This window comes from Neofelis nebulosa, chromosome 1, assembly GCF_028018385.1.
Source record: "Neofelis nebulosa isolate mNeoNeb1 chromosome 1, mNeoNeb1.pri, whole genome shotgun sequence".
Lineage (NCBI taxonomy): Eukaryota > Metazoa > Chordata > Mammalia > Carnivora > Felidae > Neofelis > Neofelis nebulosa.
In genome coordinates this window covers 176,363,784-176,380,726 of record NC_080782.1, presented here as the reverse complement: position 1 = coordinate 176,380,726, position 16,943 = coordinate 176,363,784, and the positions used below count along the sequence as shown (strand labels likewise).

Genomic DNA, 16,943 nt, shown 5'->3' with positions numbered 1-16,943 from the left:
AGCACAAAAAATCTAAATTTTTATGAAATCCACTTTAATTATTCCTCTGTGCTTGTGTTTTTGGTGTTGTATCTAAGAACCCTTTACTTAACCCAAGAACATGGAGATTTACTACTATCTTCTTTTATGAGTTTTATAGATTTTATACTTTATGGTCTAAGTAGGGAAGGGGTCCAACTCCATTCTTCTGCACGTGGATCATTTGTTGAAGTGACTACCTTTGCCCCATTGAATTGTCTTGGCATCTTTGTTGAAATCACCTGGCCACAAAAGGAAGTTCATCATACCATGTAGACAGCTTTATAATTGATACGTTATTTCCTTTATTGTCCATTTTGACATTATCTGTCCTTTAATTATTGTGTTTATAAGATTAAATGCAATTGTTTCTATGCTTGGAGTTAGATGTAAGGATATAATTTAGATATGAGATAGATATTAATATCTATAAGTATATTAGATTTAAATATTTAGATATCTAGATATTCATTTATATAAATCTATAGACATGAAATCTGGAAAAAATAAAGTCCTTATGATTTGTTATCATATTTTCACAAGAAACCTTTATAAAGACATTGACTATTAGAATTCACTTTAGAAAGTTTGTTTTGAAGAGTTTACCCATTGTATGTAAAACATTTTATCACTAATTCCATATAATCAAAAATCAGAAGGCATAGAACTGTACCAATTTTTACATTTTTTTATTGAGCTATAATTGACATACATTGTATTAGTTGTAGGTGTACAATGATTTGATATGTGCACATAGTACAAAATGATTATAGGTTTAGTTACTATCCATCACTATAGTTACAATTTTTTTCTTGTGATGAGAACTTTTAACATCTGCTTTCTTAGCAACTTTCACATATACAATACAGTATTGTTACTTTTTCAAATTCAGTATTATTAACTATACTCTCCACGTTGTACATTATATTCACAGGACTTATCTTGTAACTGGATGTTTGAAACTTTTGACCACCTTTGACAACCACCAATTTGTTCTCTGTATCTGAGTTTTTTAGATTCCACATACAAGATCATATAGTATTTATTTTTCTTTGACTTCTTTCACTTAGCATAATGCTCACAAGGTCCACCCATGTTTTGCAAATGGCAGGATTTCCTTTTTTATGCCTAAATAATACTCATGCAGGCATGCCACATTTTCTTTATCCATTAATTCATCTGTTAATGGTGCTTAGATTGTTTCCATGTCTTGGCTATTGTAAGTAGTGGTGCAATGAACATGGGGTGGCCACAGAGCTGTTTAAAAAAAATCAATATTAATTCATTCCAACTGTCCAAAGATTCATCTATTTATTATCAGTATTACATGAACGTTTTATTTATTTAATACTCAGTTGTATTCTTATTGGTAAAGTAATAAGTTTATGCTTGGCAATAAACACAGAACAGCATTACTGTTTTACTCCACCTAAAACATCACTGATGTACAGCTTGCGAGCTGGATTGTGTTGGGGACGCCAGAGAAAGTGGCTTTGAACAAAACTTAACGCTAAAGCGAGTAACTTGAATCTTATCTTGTTCAACTTCCTATCTCTCTTGTTGAGTTTCCTTTGATGAGGACATGATGCAAGATCCTTTCTAACAGGTCTCCCCCCTCACCCCCCTTATGGTTGACGTTGGCTACACTCTCCAGACCCCCTTACTCTCTTAGCAGCTGTGCCTCCCTGGTTGTTTCTTCACAGAATCTTTCAGAATTGTTCTCTTTTCTGGGCACGCTGGTCCGCTGGCCAGTGGTGGGGAGGGGGTTCCCGGGCTTCCAAACCATTCTCGCGGGCCTCGGGTCACTAACGTATTTCTGCCCGGCTGTCCCCGAAATGCTCCGGGCCCCATCAGCTCACCCTCCTCTACCGAGCCTGGGCCTCTGGCCGTTTCTCGAGCACTCTTCAGTGGAGTCTGTACTCGGCTGGAGGTAGCAGGCTCTGAGAATCCTGCAGTTCGCCGGTCCATTCCGAGACCTCCACTCCAGGCGCTCGGACTTCCTGGGACCTGGCTTGGCCTTCTCATTGCGGGCGCGGCGGCTTCACCTAGCTTGCCAAACAGCACACCGGAAAACCTGCTCCTCGCTAACCTCCGGCTCCAGGAGCGACCCTAAAAGGCTTCCGCGGCCTGCGCATGCGGACTCGGCGGCCGCCACACAGCCAGCCCGGCCGCCTCCCTCCCGCCGGCCGCGGCCGTGTGGAGCTCCCTGACAGCTCCACGGCCAGCGGACGCTGCCTCGTCTCGTGCCTCCACGTTGTCCTATCAGAGACGGGGCGGGGCGGCGGCCCCCGCAGCCTATCAGCGCGAACCACGATCCCGGCGAGCCCGGTAGGCGCGGGTCCAGGAAGAACGCGATTGGGCGGCGGCGGCGCTCGGGGCGTAGCGTCGCCCGGACCCCGCCCACCGCTGCCTTCCTCTGCTGGGCGCCAGCTGCCGCTTAGGCCTGAGCGAGAGCCGACGGCGGGCGGGCGCAGCTGCACCCTGAGCGCCGGCGGGGCTGGTGGGCCCCGCACCCTCTCTCCTCCTTACTGCCCGCGCCCTTGGACATGGTGGCCCCCGGCTCTGTGACCAGCCGGCTGGGCTCGGTGTTCCCCTTCCTGTTGGTCCTGGTGGACCTGCAGTACGAAGGTGAGTCCTTCCCTGCTCTGGCCGGGGGAGCGGGCGCCCGGGCCAAGCCCCCTGGCGCTTCCCCGCCTGCGTCCCGGCGCGAGTCTTCCGGCGGTCGTGGCCGCGGGGCGGGCACCGGGGACTCCGCGCGGACCGGCTGGGCCTGAGCCCGCCCCGGGGCGGGGGCCGGCGCTGGGTTCCGGGTTTGTCCGGGGACGGGGTGGTGGGACCGGCGGGCCGCCGGGCGGGGACGGCGGGTTTGGAGGGAGGAGCGGGACCGAAGGGGGCCGAGGGGGTCTAGGGGAGCGGGGCACCCGGCAGCGACTTCGGGAGTGTCCTGGGACGCGGAGTCTGGAGCAGCCGTCGGGCCCCGGCCTCGCTTGGACCCTCGCTTGGCGCCTGGAGACACTTGGTCAGTGGTGCTGGGAGGAGGCAGTAAAGGTGGCCAAAGGGGAGGCTTCTTTCGTTTTGGAGTTCCGGGGGGAGGGAGCAGTGTGTCCGGCCGCGTGAAGCGGTGGGGGGGACAGTGTTGACCGTAAAAAGTTGAGTAACCATCGCACTCCTGTACTCTGTGGTGGATAGAAGTTGTTTGGTTGTTGCCGGTGCTGGAATTCAAGGTCCCGGAGGGCAAGGCACAAAGTTTGTGGTTTTACTATGCCCAGGATGGTGTCCTTCTACTTAGGGCTGGTTTTCCTTTTTCCGAGTTCTCTTGGGGGCGGGGAAAAGGCCCCCTTAAAGGTGCAAACGCTTAAGTTTCTCTTGGGTCCTACAGATTGGAGTGTTGGTTACTCTAACAATAGCAAAAGTAGAGGGCTGTCCCATCCTAGAGGTCAGCGAGTGGAGTAAGAATTAAAGTTGAAGGTGCCAGTTGAACTAATGCTTCCAGCCTGGTGACTGTGACAAATAATTGGGCATAATGACCTATCACAGTCACTGATCTACTTTCATTCCTATGCAAAGGGCTAGTAGTCAAGGGGTCACACATTTCAGTATGAGACTTAATGTTAGATTTAGAGGAAGTGAGGAGCTGAAGTTGGGACTTGTTTATGGTAAAATCCCCTCAAAATTCTCAACGTCGTTGATGTTCTCCTGGTGAACATATTCTTTTCTGAACCCCAAATCAGAACATATAGGATGACAACACTGGGACAAAGAATTTGACATTCGTATTGCGCCAGTCTAGGAAGTTGAGATTTGAATGCCTGGACCACTTTTAATATGGGTCATGTACCTATTCCAGTTCTCTTGCATTTTCTAATGCTAACCCTCCCCCGCCCCAGTGTCACATTTATGTCCAGTTACTACTGGTGGTTTATTTTGACCACTTAAGAGAAAGTTGCCTATGTTCCATTTAATGCTTTTTTTTTTTTTTTTTTTTTAATGTTTTTAATTTATTTTTGGGACAGAGAGAGACAGAGCATGAACGGGGGAGGGGCAAGAGAGAGAGGGAGACACAGAATCGGAAACAGGCTCCAGGCTCCGAGCCATCAGCCCAGAGCCTGACGCGGGGCTCGAACTCACGGACCGCGAGATCGTGACCTGGCTGAAGTCGGACGCTTAACCGACTGCGCCACCCAGGCGCCCCACCGACTGCGCCACCCAGGCGCCCCGAAAGTGCACACTTCTATGTGATTTTCTTTTCCTGCTAGCTTTTGGACTACCTTTTTGGAATTGCTGTTCTGTATATCGTTCTGTAAGACTTTTTTTTTTTTTTTTAAGTTTATTTATTTATTTTGAGGGAGAGAGAGGCAGGGTAGAGAGAGAGGGGGAGAGAGAGAATCCCTAGCAGGCTCCACACTGTCAGTGCGGGCCTGACGTGGACCGAAACTCCTGAACTGTGAGATCTGAGTCACCCAGGTGGCCCCTGGTTCTGTAGAACTCTTAATATTTCATTTCCCTCCTACAGTATTTTCCAGAAGGAAAACTTTGTTAGGGAGTTTTTCTGTATAGGAGCCATTGGTGACAGTTCTCAGAGGAAAGCCAGAGTGCTGTTTTTCAGGAGCATTGTCTGTATGAGGGTAACAGGGACTTGGTACAGGTGGCAGGGAAGAAAGGGAAAAGACGTTAAATTTATTAAAGGTCTGTGTGCCAGGCACCTTTCTATGAGTGATCTCTTATGGAGGTATTTGATACTATTCCTCCTTTACAGATGCATTTAATTAAGTGTAGCTATAAGGTCACAGAGCTGTTAAATCTAAGAGCCATAAGTTAAGCTCAGTTTTTCGACTCTGAAGTTCATCTTGTGTGCAGGCTGGAGGCAGAAGTTAAGTGGCTGACAGCATCATGTGGGCCCAAACATTTGTAACTGGTGGCAGCTGGGAAAAATCAGCATTTTGTTTGTTTTTTTTTGGCCACTGGCGGTAATGAACAGAAAGTTGATTTCCTGGCATGTTTAAAAGTGGTCCCCAAACTTGAGTGTGCATCAGAATCTGCCTGGAGGGCTTTTAAAAACTGAGTGCTGGGTTCCCCTACCAGTGTTTCTGATTCAGTAGGTCTGGGTGGGACCTGAAATTTTGCATTTCTAAAAAGAAATCACTGGTGAGAATCACTGGTCTAACAAGACATATAGAGGAGTAGATTAGGTGTCTGCCATGTACCAGACACTAAATTTGGTGATGAGGATATAAAGATAAGAAAGAACCTCTTACCTGAATTGGCAAACTGTTAGCTCCTGTTTTCCAAAATAAGTTGTGTTTGGTTTCAGTAACCTCAGAGTCCTTCAGGGGGATTTAAGTCTGAGGTTTGGAGGGAGAGGAACTGAAGGAGAAGGGTGTGAGAAGAGTGAGTGTGAAGCAAGAGAGCTGCATGTGACAGAGAGGGTCACCAGTAATTGGCTTAGTTGGCCTAGTTTCTTCCCTACTTAAAAATACTCGTCTTTGGTTTTTTCTAGGCTTTTCTGTTAATTGTAATCCAAAGAAAGAAACTATGTAGCAGTCTTATGAATTGAAAGATTACATCTCTTAGCACCCCCTTTTATTTATTTTTTTATTTTATTTTATTTTATTTTTTTCAACGTTTTTTATTTATTTTTGGGACAGAGAGAGACAGAGCATGAACGGGGGAGGGGCAGAGAGAGAGGGAGACACAGAATCGGAAACAGGCTCCAGGCTCCGAGCCATCAGCCCAGAGCCTGACGCGGGGCTCGAACTCACGGACCGCGAGATCGTGACCTGGCTGAAGTTGGACGCTTAACCGACTGCGCCACCCAGGCGCCCCTAGCACCCCCTTTTAAAAAGGCCCTTGAAAGAAGGAAGTCTAAAGCACTAGGTTAGGAGTAGAATTTTTGGAACAGAAAGAAAACTTTAGTAGTGTCTAATATTCTCATGTTACAGATAACGTAGCTATTTTAATTCTTTGCTAATGGTTTGTTCTGTTTCAATGGGAGCACAGCCTGGGAACCAAACTTTCTTTTAACTCTTTTTCTTACTAACATGCTACTGGGACTCAATTTTTCTTTATTTCACTGAACTGACCTGACTAAACTGTTTATTTGGCCATAGGAAAAGAATAGTTGGAAAATTTTAAGTATAAGTGATATTGATAACTTCTGTATTCGCCTAACCCACTGAAAGTATGTTTTGTCTTCTCTAAGATTTTCTGACATTATTTAAATTTGGAAAGAAAAAATAAAGCAGGGAAAATGAGTGACTTTAAGTAATATATATACATTAAGTATTTATTTTTATTTTTTTTAATGTTTATTTTTGAGAGAGAGAGAGAGAGAGAGAGAGAGAGAGCGCGCGCGCGCGCATGCAAGAGCGTGAGCAGGGGAGGGGCAGAAAGAGGCAGACACAGAATCCAAAGCAGGCCCCAGGCTGTCAGCACAGAGCCTGACGCTGGCCTCCAACTCATGAGCTTCGAGATCATGATCTGAGGTGAAGTTGGACGCTTAACTGAGCCACCCAGGCGCCCCTATACCAAGTATTTTAGGAGGTGGTCAGATAGCTTCTAGAATTATTTTAATGCAATATGCTATAGTTAGTAGTGTAAAAGTTCCAATTTACCTGATTAGTTATCGTTTGCTGAACAAGAGCCTGAAATGCAGTTTTGATTCTGTGGGACAGGTTGTTCTCTGATGGGATTCTTTGTAGAAATTATTAGGCTTTATTTTCTCATATGAAGTGAATTAATTGTGGTTAAGTTGAATTTCTAGTGTCATGGTTTTCCTCTGATTAATGTCCAGCAGTTTATCTTTGTTCATATGGAAGTATCATGGGAACCCAGTCACCTGCTTTTTAGAACTAAGACATTTCAATTATAGATTTATTTTTCTTCCAAGATCTTTAGAAAGCTGTTTTTAAAAAATTTTGTTTATTTTTTGTTTTGTTTTGTAAATCTGATGAGTTTGTGTCATTTGGAGTTCTGGATATGGGAAAGACTCATTTAATCAGTCAGCAGAGGCTTACACTGTAGTGCTTTCTGATGAGATACACATAGTGTGGAACTCACAGTTTTTGTCATTGAGCTTACCGACCACTTGGGGGTATAAGACATGCTTTGTAAAGCATATATATTCTTTTCCCTCCTTTCTCAGTTTAGATTTAGTGGTCCACCTTGTAGTTGCTCTATTGAAAACAGCCTTTAATTTCCTTGCTTCTGTATTATTTTGTCTTACTCACTTGGCAAAATTTGACACCTCTTCAGTCCAACTTGGCAGACTTGTTTGTTGTACCTCAGAGTTGAACATGGCTGGAGAAAAATGGAGATAACCTTGCTGACTGGTTTCATTTTAAGCACATAATCTCAATTTCAAATGCATATGCAATACTGCCAACATTCCTACAATTGCCTTGTGTGTCTGTTCTTGAAAATCTGCATTTCAAACCTTTTCTTTCCTTAAATCTCCAATGTAACCCTCCTTTCCTCCCTTCCTTTACCTCATTCTCTTAGAACGTGTCGTTGTTTGAGAAAATGAAGGCCATCACAGGGTAGTTTCCTTTTCTTTCTTCCACTAAAGGCACTAGCTTACGTGTATGTGTACCCAGTTTGCTACTTTTCTTATGTTAAAATGGATAAAGCATCTCTATTCCTGGCAAAATCCAATTCGTATACTTATGTCCTGGATTCCATTTTCTCTCATCTTCTGAAAGTATTGCTCCTATAGTTATCGTTTTTCTCCTGCGTCATCACTTTGTTCCTCTCTGTGGGATCCTTGACATCAGCACTCCCAAGATGCTGTAGTGTTTCCATCCTAAACTGTTCTTTGATGTAGTGTGTCCCTTCAGCTACTGAACTGTATCTTTGCTTCTCTGGACAGCAGGACTTTGAAGAATTGTGGATAGTCTCTATTTCCTCCTCTTCTGTTCTCTCTTCAACACGTTACTCCACTGATAACTGCAAAGCCTTACATATCAGACTCTTATTTACATACACCTATTTCGTCCTAATCTTCCCCTCATCGTTAGGCTCCCACCACACAACTTCTTTTACTTCCAAATGCCAACCTCATTTCTGACTGAGAGTCTTGATTCTTGCTGTTCCCACGGTTTGGAAAGCTTCATATGAGGTCTTCAAATGAACGTTCGTATTTCAGAGAGGCCTGACATACTATGTTAAAAGGCATGCTCTCCTTCAGTTAATAGTCTCTGTTTACCTTTTTGAATTTTCTTCATAAAATTTCACATTGTCAGAATTACCTCGTTTACTTTTCTTGCCTGTTATCTCAAGAATATAAGCTTTGTGGAAAGAGCTCTTATCTCTGTACCTAAAACATGTTGAGATGAAGTAGATTAAATATTTTTTAAATTGGTGAGTGAAGTTGACTGAGCTTTTGTTTGTTCGTTTGTTTTTTGTTCTGTTTTGTTTTTGCAAGGACTCTTCATACTTATTTTCTACATTCCTTGAGCAGGGGATCACATCACAACATTTATACCTTCACAGTTAATTGAAGCAAAGACAGGCAATGTCCACTGAAATTGAGCAAACCTGGTTACAATAGATTTTATTTTCCAAGTTCATCTAAGGAAGATTTCGGTGCAGACATTTAGTTCAGATGTATTACACAACTACTCAGCCTTTTTTCCTTTCATTTTGGCTGAACCACTTTTTAGGTCATAATGACTTTAGGGTTTCCAGCTCAGTGTATTTTTATTGAAACTCTTTTGTCATTGGTCCTTAGTTGACTATGGAATTGCTAAGATAATGCACTTCTTGCTCTTTCTGTGGCCAGTTTCCACTTTTTCTGTGTTTCTGCCATGAGACTTCTTTCAGACTCTGCCCCCCTCTTGCTTGTGTCTTGGATTCAGATCAGATCTTTTATAGACAGTATTTTGTCCTTTTTTTTTTTTTTTTTTTGGCCTCATGTGCCTTTGTAGAATGACCTTTGGGTTTTCCTCATCCCTAACATTTTTTTTCTTCCCTTTTAAAGATTTTATTTTTAAGCAATCTCTACACTCAATATGGGGCTTGAACCTGCAACTCCAAGGTCAAGAGTTCCATGCGGTACTTACTGAGCCAGCCAGAGGTCCCTCTCATCTCTCACGTTCTAAGTGCTCCAACCTGAATAGCCACCCTGGGCTTGCTTCTGGCCCTGTCACCTGGCCTTAGCTTGAACCTTAGTATCTTTGACCCTAGTTGTTGCCTTTTTTGTTCTTGTTCTTCAGTCTTGATTGTGATTCTCACCACATCATATTCTTTTTTTTTTTAATTTTTTTTTAAACGTTTATTTTTGAGACAGAGACAGAGCATGAACGGGGGAGGGGCAGAGAGAGAGTGAGACACAGAATCGGAAGCAGGCTCCAGGCTCTGAGCCATCAGCCCAGAGCCCGACGCGGGGCTCGAACCCACGGACCGCGAGATCGTGACCTGAGCTGAAGTCGGACGCTTAACTGTCTGAACCACCCAGGTGCCCCACCACATCATATTCTTAACCCCTCAACTTTACATTTCTTAAAATTCTTTAATTTTGCTCTTCAAAATATGATGGATTTCTGTACTAACTTCATTGAAGGACTTAACTACTCTACCTTTTTTCTTATGCTTCCTGTATATTTTGCTGACCTGTGGTTATGCTCATCTAAGGAGGAACCTATTGTTTCATGCTGATTAGGCAATGGCATGATGTTTGGTTGCCTAATCAGAAAACAGGAGATAGCTTGTTACCACTGTCACTGTATGTGGCAAAGGAATAAAAAGTATCCATGGCTGAAAATAGGGTTGAGATACTACAAAAACAGCCATGATTTATGAATAATTTTTTCTTTTTACATATAAGTGTCTTTATGAATCTTTGGTAGCATCAGTTTGATTTGGTACTTGTTATCACATATTACATATTACACTAAGTATTTTGTTGTATGCTGCTGCCAGTGTATGTAAAATATACATATTCTTGTGAAATAGAAATTTATGAAAATGCAGAGAGATGTTAAGGATTGACAAAAGTAGAATTTTAGTATGGCATATGTTTAGGGATAAGCTTTTCTACAGGCTTCAAATGTAGTGCTCCTTTGAATATTCACTGGTTCATGAAAAGTGGGTTAGAAAACCATCCACAGATTCATTTTTCTACCAAAAGGAACAGACCTTCTGGGGTCTGAAGGGATTCCTACTTGAAGTTACTGTAGTCAGCAGGGGATTGTGTTGAACCTTGTACAGACAGAGTTGTTTCAAATCTGCAGCCGCTTGAGAAAACTTCACAAGCTTGCACTCCTGCTTCCAAGGGAGCTGTTGAACCCCTTGCTTCATAGCCACAGCCAGTGGAGGAACCAGAGATTGGATTTTATTATTATGATGAGTTGTGATACATTTAAGAAGGAAGATAGTTACATCAGTCAGTGAATATTGAGTGTCCACTGTGGGCAAGGTACTGGATTAGGTGATATAAAGAAGAAAAGATGGTTTCTTCTCTCAAACACGCTTTTTACCTGGGTTGGGTTCTCAGGGGTTGTGAGAGGCCAGCAAACTGTGAAGGTCAGTAATTGAGACAGTGGTATTGCAACTTAAACTCATGTACTTTTGAGTGTGGAGATGTCATAGGAGCACAGAACAGGCTTTCTCCCACCCACCCTCTCACTGCAGTAGTTAGGGGAGGTCTCACAAAGGAGCCAGCATGTGAGGACGGAATCCTATTGGGGTAGAAATATCCCAGGGGGCAAGTGGGAAAGTCCTTTTCATGGAACAGCAAGTGCAAAGGGATGTGGCATGAGAACACAGTCTCTTCAGGGAAGTACAACCAGTTCATGCTGATACAGGAGTGTAAAGTAAGAGGTGGAGGAGTGGTCATGATGAGACTGGACACACATCATGGGATCTGATCACGAAGGGTCTTGTTTGCCTTCAGAGCTGAAGGGGTTTATTTTTATTTTTGTTTTTTAAAAGTTTTTCTCTTCTCTTCTCTTCTCTTCTCTTCTCTTCTCTTCTCTTCTCTTCTCTTCTCTTCTCTTCTCTTCTCTTTTCTCTTTTCTTTATTAAGTAAGCTTCATGCCCAGTGTGGAGCTCAACATGGGGCTTGAACTCATGACGCTGGGATCAAGAGTCAGCTGCTTAACTGACTGAGCCACCCAGACACCCCAGATCTGAAAGGGTTTAGATTGAACTTAGCCAGCGATGTGAAAATACGCATCCTTTTTATTAGGAGTGCGTTTTTGAGGGATCACTTTGGCAGCAGCATGGGGGGCTGGATTTGGAAGAAGGTGAGAGAAGATCCCAGTTAGAAGGCACACCACCTCTTGCAGAGAGAAAGGCGCCTATGCAACAACCTTTATGCTGTGGCAGGGTCTGTTAGGGAGACGTGACCAAGGTGCACTGAAGGCATAATCATTCTTTCTGGATGATTGGAGAGGGCCACAGAAAATTCTTGTAGAGGAGGTGGTATTTACTTATCACATTAAATAGAAATTATATTGGACAGAATTGTAACGTAATAAAGATCTGAGTTTCATTTAGAAGGGACAGAGAAATGCTGGATACCTCTTATAATCCTAGAAGGTGAGAGAAATTTAGTTTGAAGAGTAACTTAACTTTTGGGGTGAGAGTAAGGCATAACTTTTTTGGAGGGTATATACCAAATTAGATTTATCTGAGGGAACAGTACAAATGAAATAACTTAAGTGGAAGTGTTGGTATAGTTTACAGAAAAGTTAAAGGTAACCTCAGCGTGCACGCTTATCTTTGGTGACCAGGGAAGTCAACCTCATGACTATGTGAAGCCAGCCTAAGGCTTAGCTGTCATTGTTACTTGTCTCCCAGGATGTGCTTATCAAAGAGATACTCTGCCATACCAATTCTGGGGCCCCCATTTTTTGATGGATTTCACCTGCTCATTCAGGTAATAAATGTCAGTGAAGTCACATAAGTAGGGGTCATTTTTGTCAGTGACCAGTTTGTGCAGTATTGTGCATTCAGTAGTGACAGATTTATGTGTTTTTCCAAGGTAACACTTGCACGCTCTATTGCCTTCAGCCAGCTCTCTCACTTACTATGGTTTAGTTTCTTGATATCCTGAAAGATTTGAGATTTGGTCACCTGGTTGGTTCTGCAGCTTCCTCAGTATCTTAGCATGTGTCCTCTCTTGAGATTGGAGAAGAAAATATCTGACAAAGTTCTTCAAAGCCACACCATTGAGGTCAAAGTAGTAAGGCATGGAGGCAGAAGTAGGTAGAAGTGGGAGGCAGAGAGCTCCAGGTTGATCTGGCAGTTGATGGTGGTCCCTGGTTCCTGGTTGTAGTTCTGGCACACCTGCGAGGGTAGCCAAGGAGGGTTCTTCTAAGGGCACTGTGGGGAGGTGGTGGAGAGTCAGTTGGGTGTTGAGCTCTGGTTCTTCCAACTACTGTGAAAGCAGGAAACCACAATGACTCAGTGAGGAATGTCTGACCCAAAATGACTTGATAGAATAGTTCAAAGAACTTGGCAAATGCATTCCTTGCTTCTCACTAGACCTAGGTTCAAATCAGCCTTGGAGGTTGGAAACCATTGTGCTAAAACGTCATATTAAATGATGGGTCGAGTGAATGAAGCATACAGGGCTTAGTAACTGAGGGACACCTAGCCTAGATTAGATAGGGAAAAGGATCATGGCCTATGCTGAAAAGAAAGTTGGGCTTTGGAATCGAATTTTGTTTTGACAGATACTGTGAGTCTTCTAGCAGGATGGGTAACTTCTTTAAACCTCAGTTTTCTGAGCTGTAAGAGTATGAAACATGTTTATTTTCTAGGGTTGTGAAAATTAAGTGAAATTATGACACTGAAAGTATCCAGCCCATAGTAGGTTCTAAATTCCTTTTGTGTTACATCTTTCCTGTTAAACATTTTCATAGTTGGATAAGGAAAGCATTTTCACTAATAGTTTATCTCATGCCCAAATTTCTTCCCTCCTCGGGCAGTCTGGAATCTTGTATTGAGTACATTGATCTGATCCTCCCTTTGAGAACATGTATCAGGAAAATGTTTTAAATGAAACCTTCATACTATTTTGAAGACTACCCCCTTCATACCCCCTGCATTTTGAGAATACACAGAATCCCATCGACATGCCTCTGTAATTACTTGAGCCTCCTGTAATGGGCTGGATTGTTCCAGAGTTCACACACAGTGCTTTCACCATTCTTATTTGATTCTTAGTCATTCTCTACTTTAATTTACCATGGCTTCTGTACACACATTTCTCCCTTCATGAGCGATGCACAAATTTTTGTATTTTACACTAGGCACTATAAATGTTTATGGATGGATAGCTTATATTAGAAATTATCTTTTAAAAAATGAAAATGAGCTATCTTTAACTGTTTTAATATTCCACCCCTAATCCCTTAAAGAGATTTAATATAAAATTTTATTGTGGAAAATTGCACACATTTACAAAAGTGGGGAATGGTATATGAACCCCTAGGTACCCATCTCCTAGCTTTAACAGTTACCAACTCATGATTGATCTTATTGCATCTATACCCATGGATTATTTTTAAACCTATCATACATGCTCTCATTTCATTCATAAATATTTTAGAATCTGAAAAGATAAGGATTGTTTTAAATTTTAGGATCTATATCACCTATATTCTCTGCAGTATCTGATTATAATGCTGTCCCTTTGAACTACACTTAAACAAGTGAGGCAGGGTGTCATTGTTGTTGTTGTTTTTGGGGGTGGGAGGAATGAAACCATTTTATTGAAGTGCTTGGGGGAAAGGTCCAGGGGTAGGAAGACAATGAGATCTAACATCCTCCGTCCTGTTGGAATCTCTCCAGCTGCACAGTCCTCTGAGAAAGGAGGCAGGGTTATTTCGCTTTTCTTTCCTGACTTAATTGGCTGCTTAGTTGTAAAATATTATATGTATATAGTGTTTGCAAATATGCTTTCCAAGAGTTTTCAGTTGCAAGTGATTATTCAATCAGGAACATCTTTCTCAGTTTATTAAGTTTGTACTGTATTAGTACATGAGTACATTTTTACTGGAAAAAGTTAATCTAAGAATATATGTTATATATATATTTTAAGCATAAATGAAATCATAGTGTATACTATAATGCAGCTTGCTACCCACCACACTTCTTCACATTCTTGTCTGCCTCTAATCTCTTTTCCACACTGCAGCCAGCAGGGGTCTTTTTAAAATGTAAATCAGGTAGTGAGTTCCTTAGTAAGACCCATCTAATGATGTGTCTTTGTACTTAGAATAAAATGTAAGTTTCATACCTTGGCCTGAAAGGCCCATTGTGATCTATCTTGCCTGCATCCTCTATCCTTTTTTTTTTTTTTTTAATTTTATTATTTTTAAATATTTATTTTGAGAGAGAGAGAGAGAGAGAGCACACATGTGCTTGCACATGAGCAGGAGAGGGTCAGAGAGAGAGGGAGAGAGAAAATCCCAAACAGGCTCCACCCTGCCAGCGCAGAGCCCTACATGGGGCTCTATCTCAGGAACCGTGAGATCATAACCTGAGCCGAATGGGCTCTATCTCAGGAACAATGAGATCATGACCTGAGCTGAAACCAAGAGTCCGAAGTTTGACTGAGCCACTCAGGCACCTGTCCTCTATCCTTCCTAACATGCTGGAGCCTCCTTTTGATTCCTCGAAGGTGAGCTTGGTCCTATCTAAGCCCTTTGCACTTGTTTTGTACTCCTTGTCTGGACATATTTTGGCATTCTGGAGGCACTTGTCATTCAGGATCCTCCCTATCCCCATACCCCTTTGTGTTTTAACTCAAACATTATCTTCTTAGAGAAGACTTATTTGACCCCTTTGTATTAAGTACTCCTCCTTTCCTCTGGCAGTTTGTTATGGCACTTAGAAATGATTTTATCTGTCTTTTTCTCCACTGCTACAGCAATAAATGAATAAATAGTTGGTCTGTTCTGTGTGTTATGAATGCTGCATCCTTTTGAATTTGTAAGAATGGCCATTATATTCATTTTTAGAATTTTTTTACTATTTGTTCCACTAATTATTTCCCCTAAATTCTCTTACTTGGTATTAGTTTCTTAAAGATTGATTTTATGATTATCTTTGTAAATTTCAGAATTGCTCATTGCCAGTGTGAGAGCAGTTTGTGGGAGAAGGCCAATTGTCTGGAGGCTGGGAAATCCAAGGGTCCCTTCCTTTTCCTTGTATTGGAGTTTGGAGCACAAAGGACTGCATCTACCTCCATGGCACACATTCCCCGGAATGGTGTTTGTATGTGATTTTGCCAACTAACCCTATTCTGTCCTTTCTACATTTTTCCCCTAAGATTTCTGTTTCTCTGATGGCCTTCTTCTTTAAATAAAAATTCCCCCCTTACCCCCAGCAAGGTTATGCATTTATTCTTTAAATAGCTTCTGTAAATTTGAGTATGTTGGGAGGTAGGCTCGTGTGCTAGTCCCTGTGGTCCACTTACTTCAAAACATTTTTGATGTAAGAGATTTTTTTTTTTAATGTTTTATTTTATATTTGAGAGAGAGAGAAAGAAAGAGAGAGCGCACGAGCAGGGGAGGGGCAGAGAGACAGAGACAGAATCTGAAGCAGGTTCCAGGCTCTGAGCTGTCAGCAGAGAGCCCAATGCGGGGCTTGAACTCATGAACCATGAGATCATGACCTGAGCCAAAGTCAGATGCTTAACGGACTGAGCCACCCAGGGGCCCTAGTGTAAGAGATTTTTATAAGCCAGTTTTCTCTTTATTGAAAGGATTTAAATTTTTTAAAAACTTGATTTGGGAAAATCTTAAAAATATACCAAAGTAGAGAGAATAGTATTGTGAGCCAGCTTCAGAATTTATCAACATATGGCCAATCTTATTTCACTTATACTTTCATTTTCCTTTCAAGATTATTTTGAAGTCAGTGCTGTTCTTCATATTATATATTCTGTAAATACTTCAGTATGTGGCAGAGATGCCAGTGTAATGTTCAAAAACAGCCTTTCTCCAGAGTCACTGATGGGAACCCTGCCCGCTAGGGCATTCTCATAAATGACTAAAGCCTGAGGGATTCTCCTCATTGCCTCTTTGAGGAAGACCACCCTGTTCATCTCTGTTATGGCCACAGTTTAACACATAGTGTATATTCAGTAACATTTGTTTAATGAACTACCTCGGTTTCCGTAGTCTTCATTATGAAAAGCAGGTTATTTTTGGATATGGTATGGAATTAGGTGGAACTACAGGTGACCCTTACTGTCAGAACGTAACTGGTTTCTGAGTCGTTACTGCATAGTGAATTTACAGAGCAAGAGCCTATATTCTCATTTTTAAAAGGAAAAATAGGGGTGCCTGGTGATGAGGTTTTGGGATGATAGTGGGGTTTGTGGGGTCTGGAGCCGACGGCCAAGAAAGAATTCTTGAAGACATCTTTGGTGCAAAAGTGATTTTATTAAAGCACGGGGACAGGACCCATGGGCAGGAAGAGCTGCTCTGGGACCCTGTGGAGAGACTGCTTATAGAGTTGGGATTTGGTGGGAGGTAATGTCAAGAGGAAGTTTCCAAAGAGATTTTCATCTGCTAAAGAAGACTCACAGGATACTGGAGGCCTAGCTATTGTCAAGCTAAGGTGGTTTTTCCTCTAGCAAAGCATTAGCATTAAGACAGTAGGGAGTTCCTGGAGAAACTCTAGCCTCAGGTAGTTGTTAATGGGTTGCAGGTTATAAGGAAATTTAATTTATCTGCGGTTTCCTTCTGCCTTTGTTTCCCACATCACCTGGGGGGCTCAGTCAGTTAGGCGTCAAACTCTTGATTTTGCCTCGGGTTATGATCTCATGGTTCATGGGATCTTACGGTGCTTGAGGCCTGGAGCCTGCTTGGAATGCTCCCTCCTCCCTCTCTCTCTGCCCTTCCCCCTGCTCATTCTCTCTCTCTCTCTCTCTCTCTCTCTCTCTCTCTTTCTCAAAATAAAGAAATAAACAT

At 42.4% G+C, this 16,943-nt stretch overlaps 1 protein-coding gene across 1 annotated transcript in view; it reads left to right on the top strand.

The window, feature by feature from the left end:
* Nucleotides 1-2,427: 2,427 nt before the first annotated feature.
* DNAJC3 (DnaJ heat shock protein family (Hsp40) member C3) overlaps nucleotides 2,428-16,943 on the top strand; it is a 90,662-nt gene continuing 76,146 nt past the window's right edge. Inside the window, exon 1 of the mRNA XM_058681699.1 lies at nucleotides 2,428-2,646. Coding sequence (XP_058537682.1) covers nucleotides 2,565-2,646 — 82 coding nt within the window. The 5' untranslated portion in view covers nucleotides 2,428-2,564. The remainder of the gene's footprint in view (nucleotides 2,647-16,943) is intronic.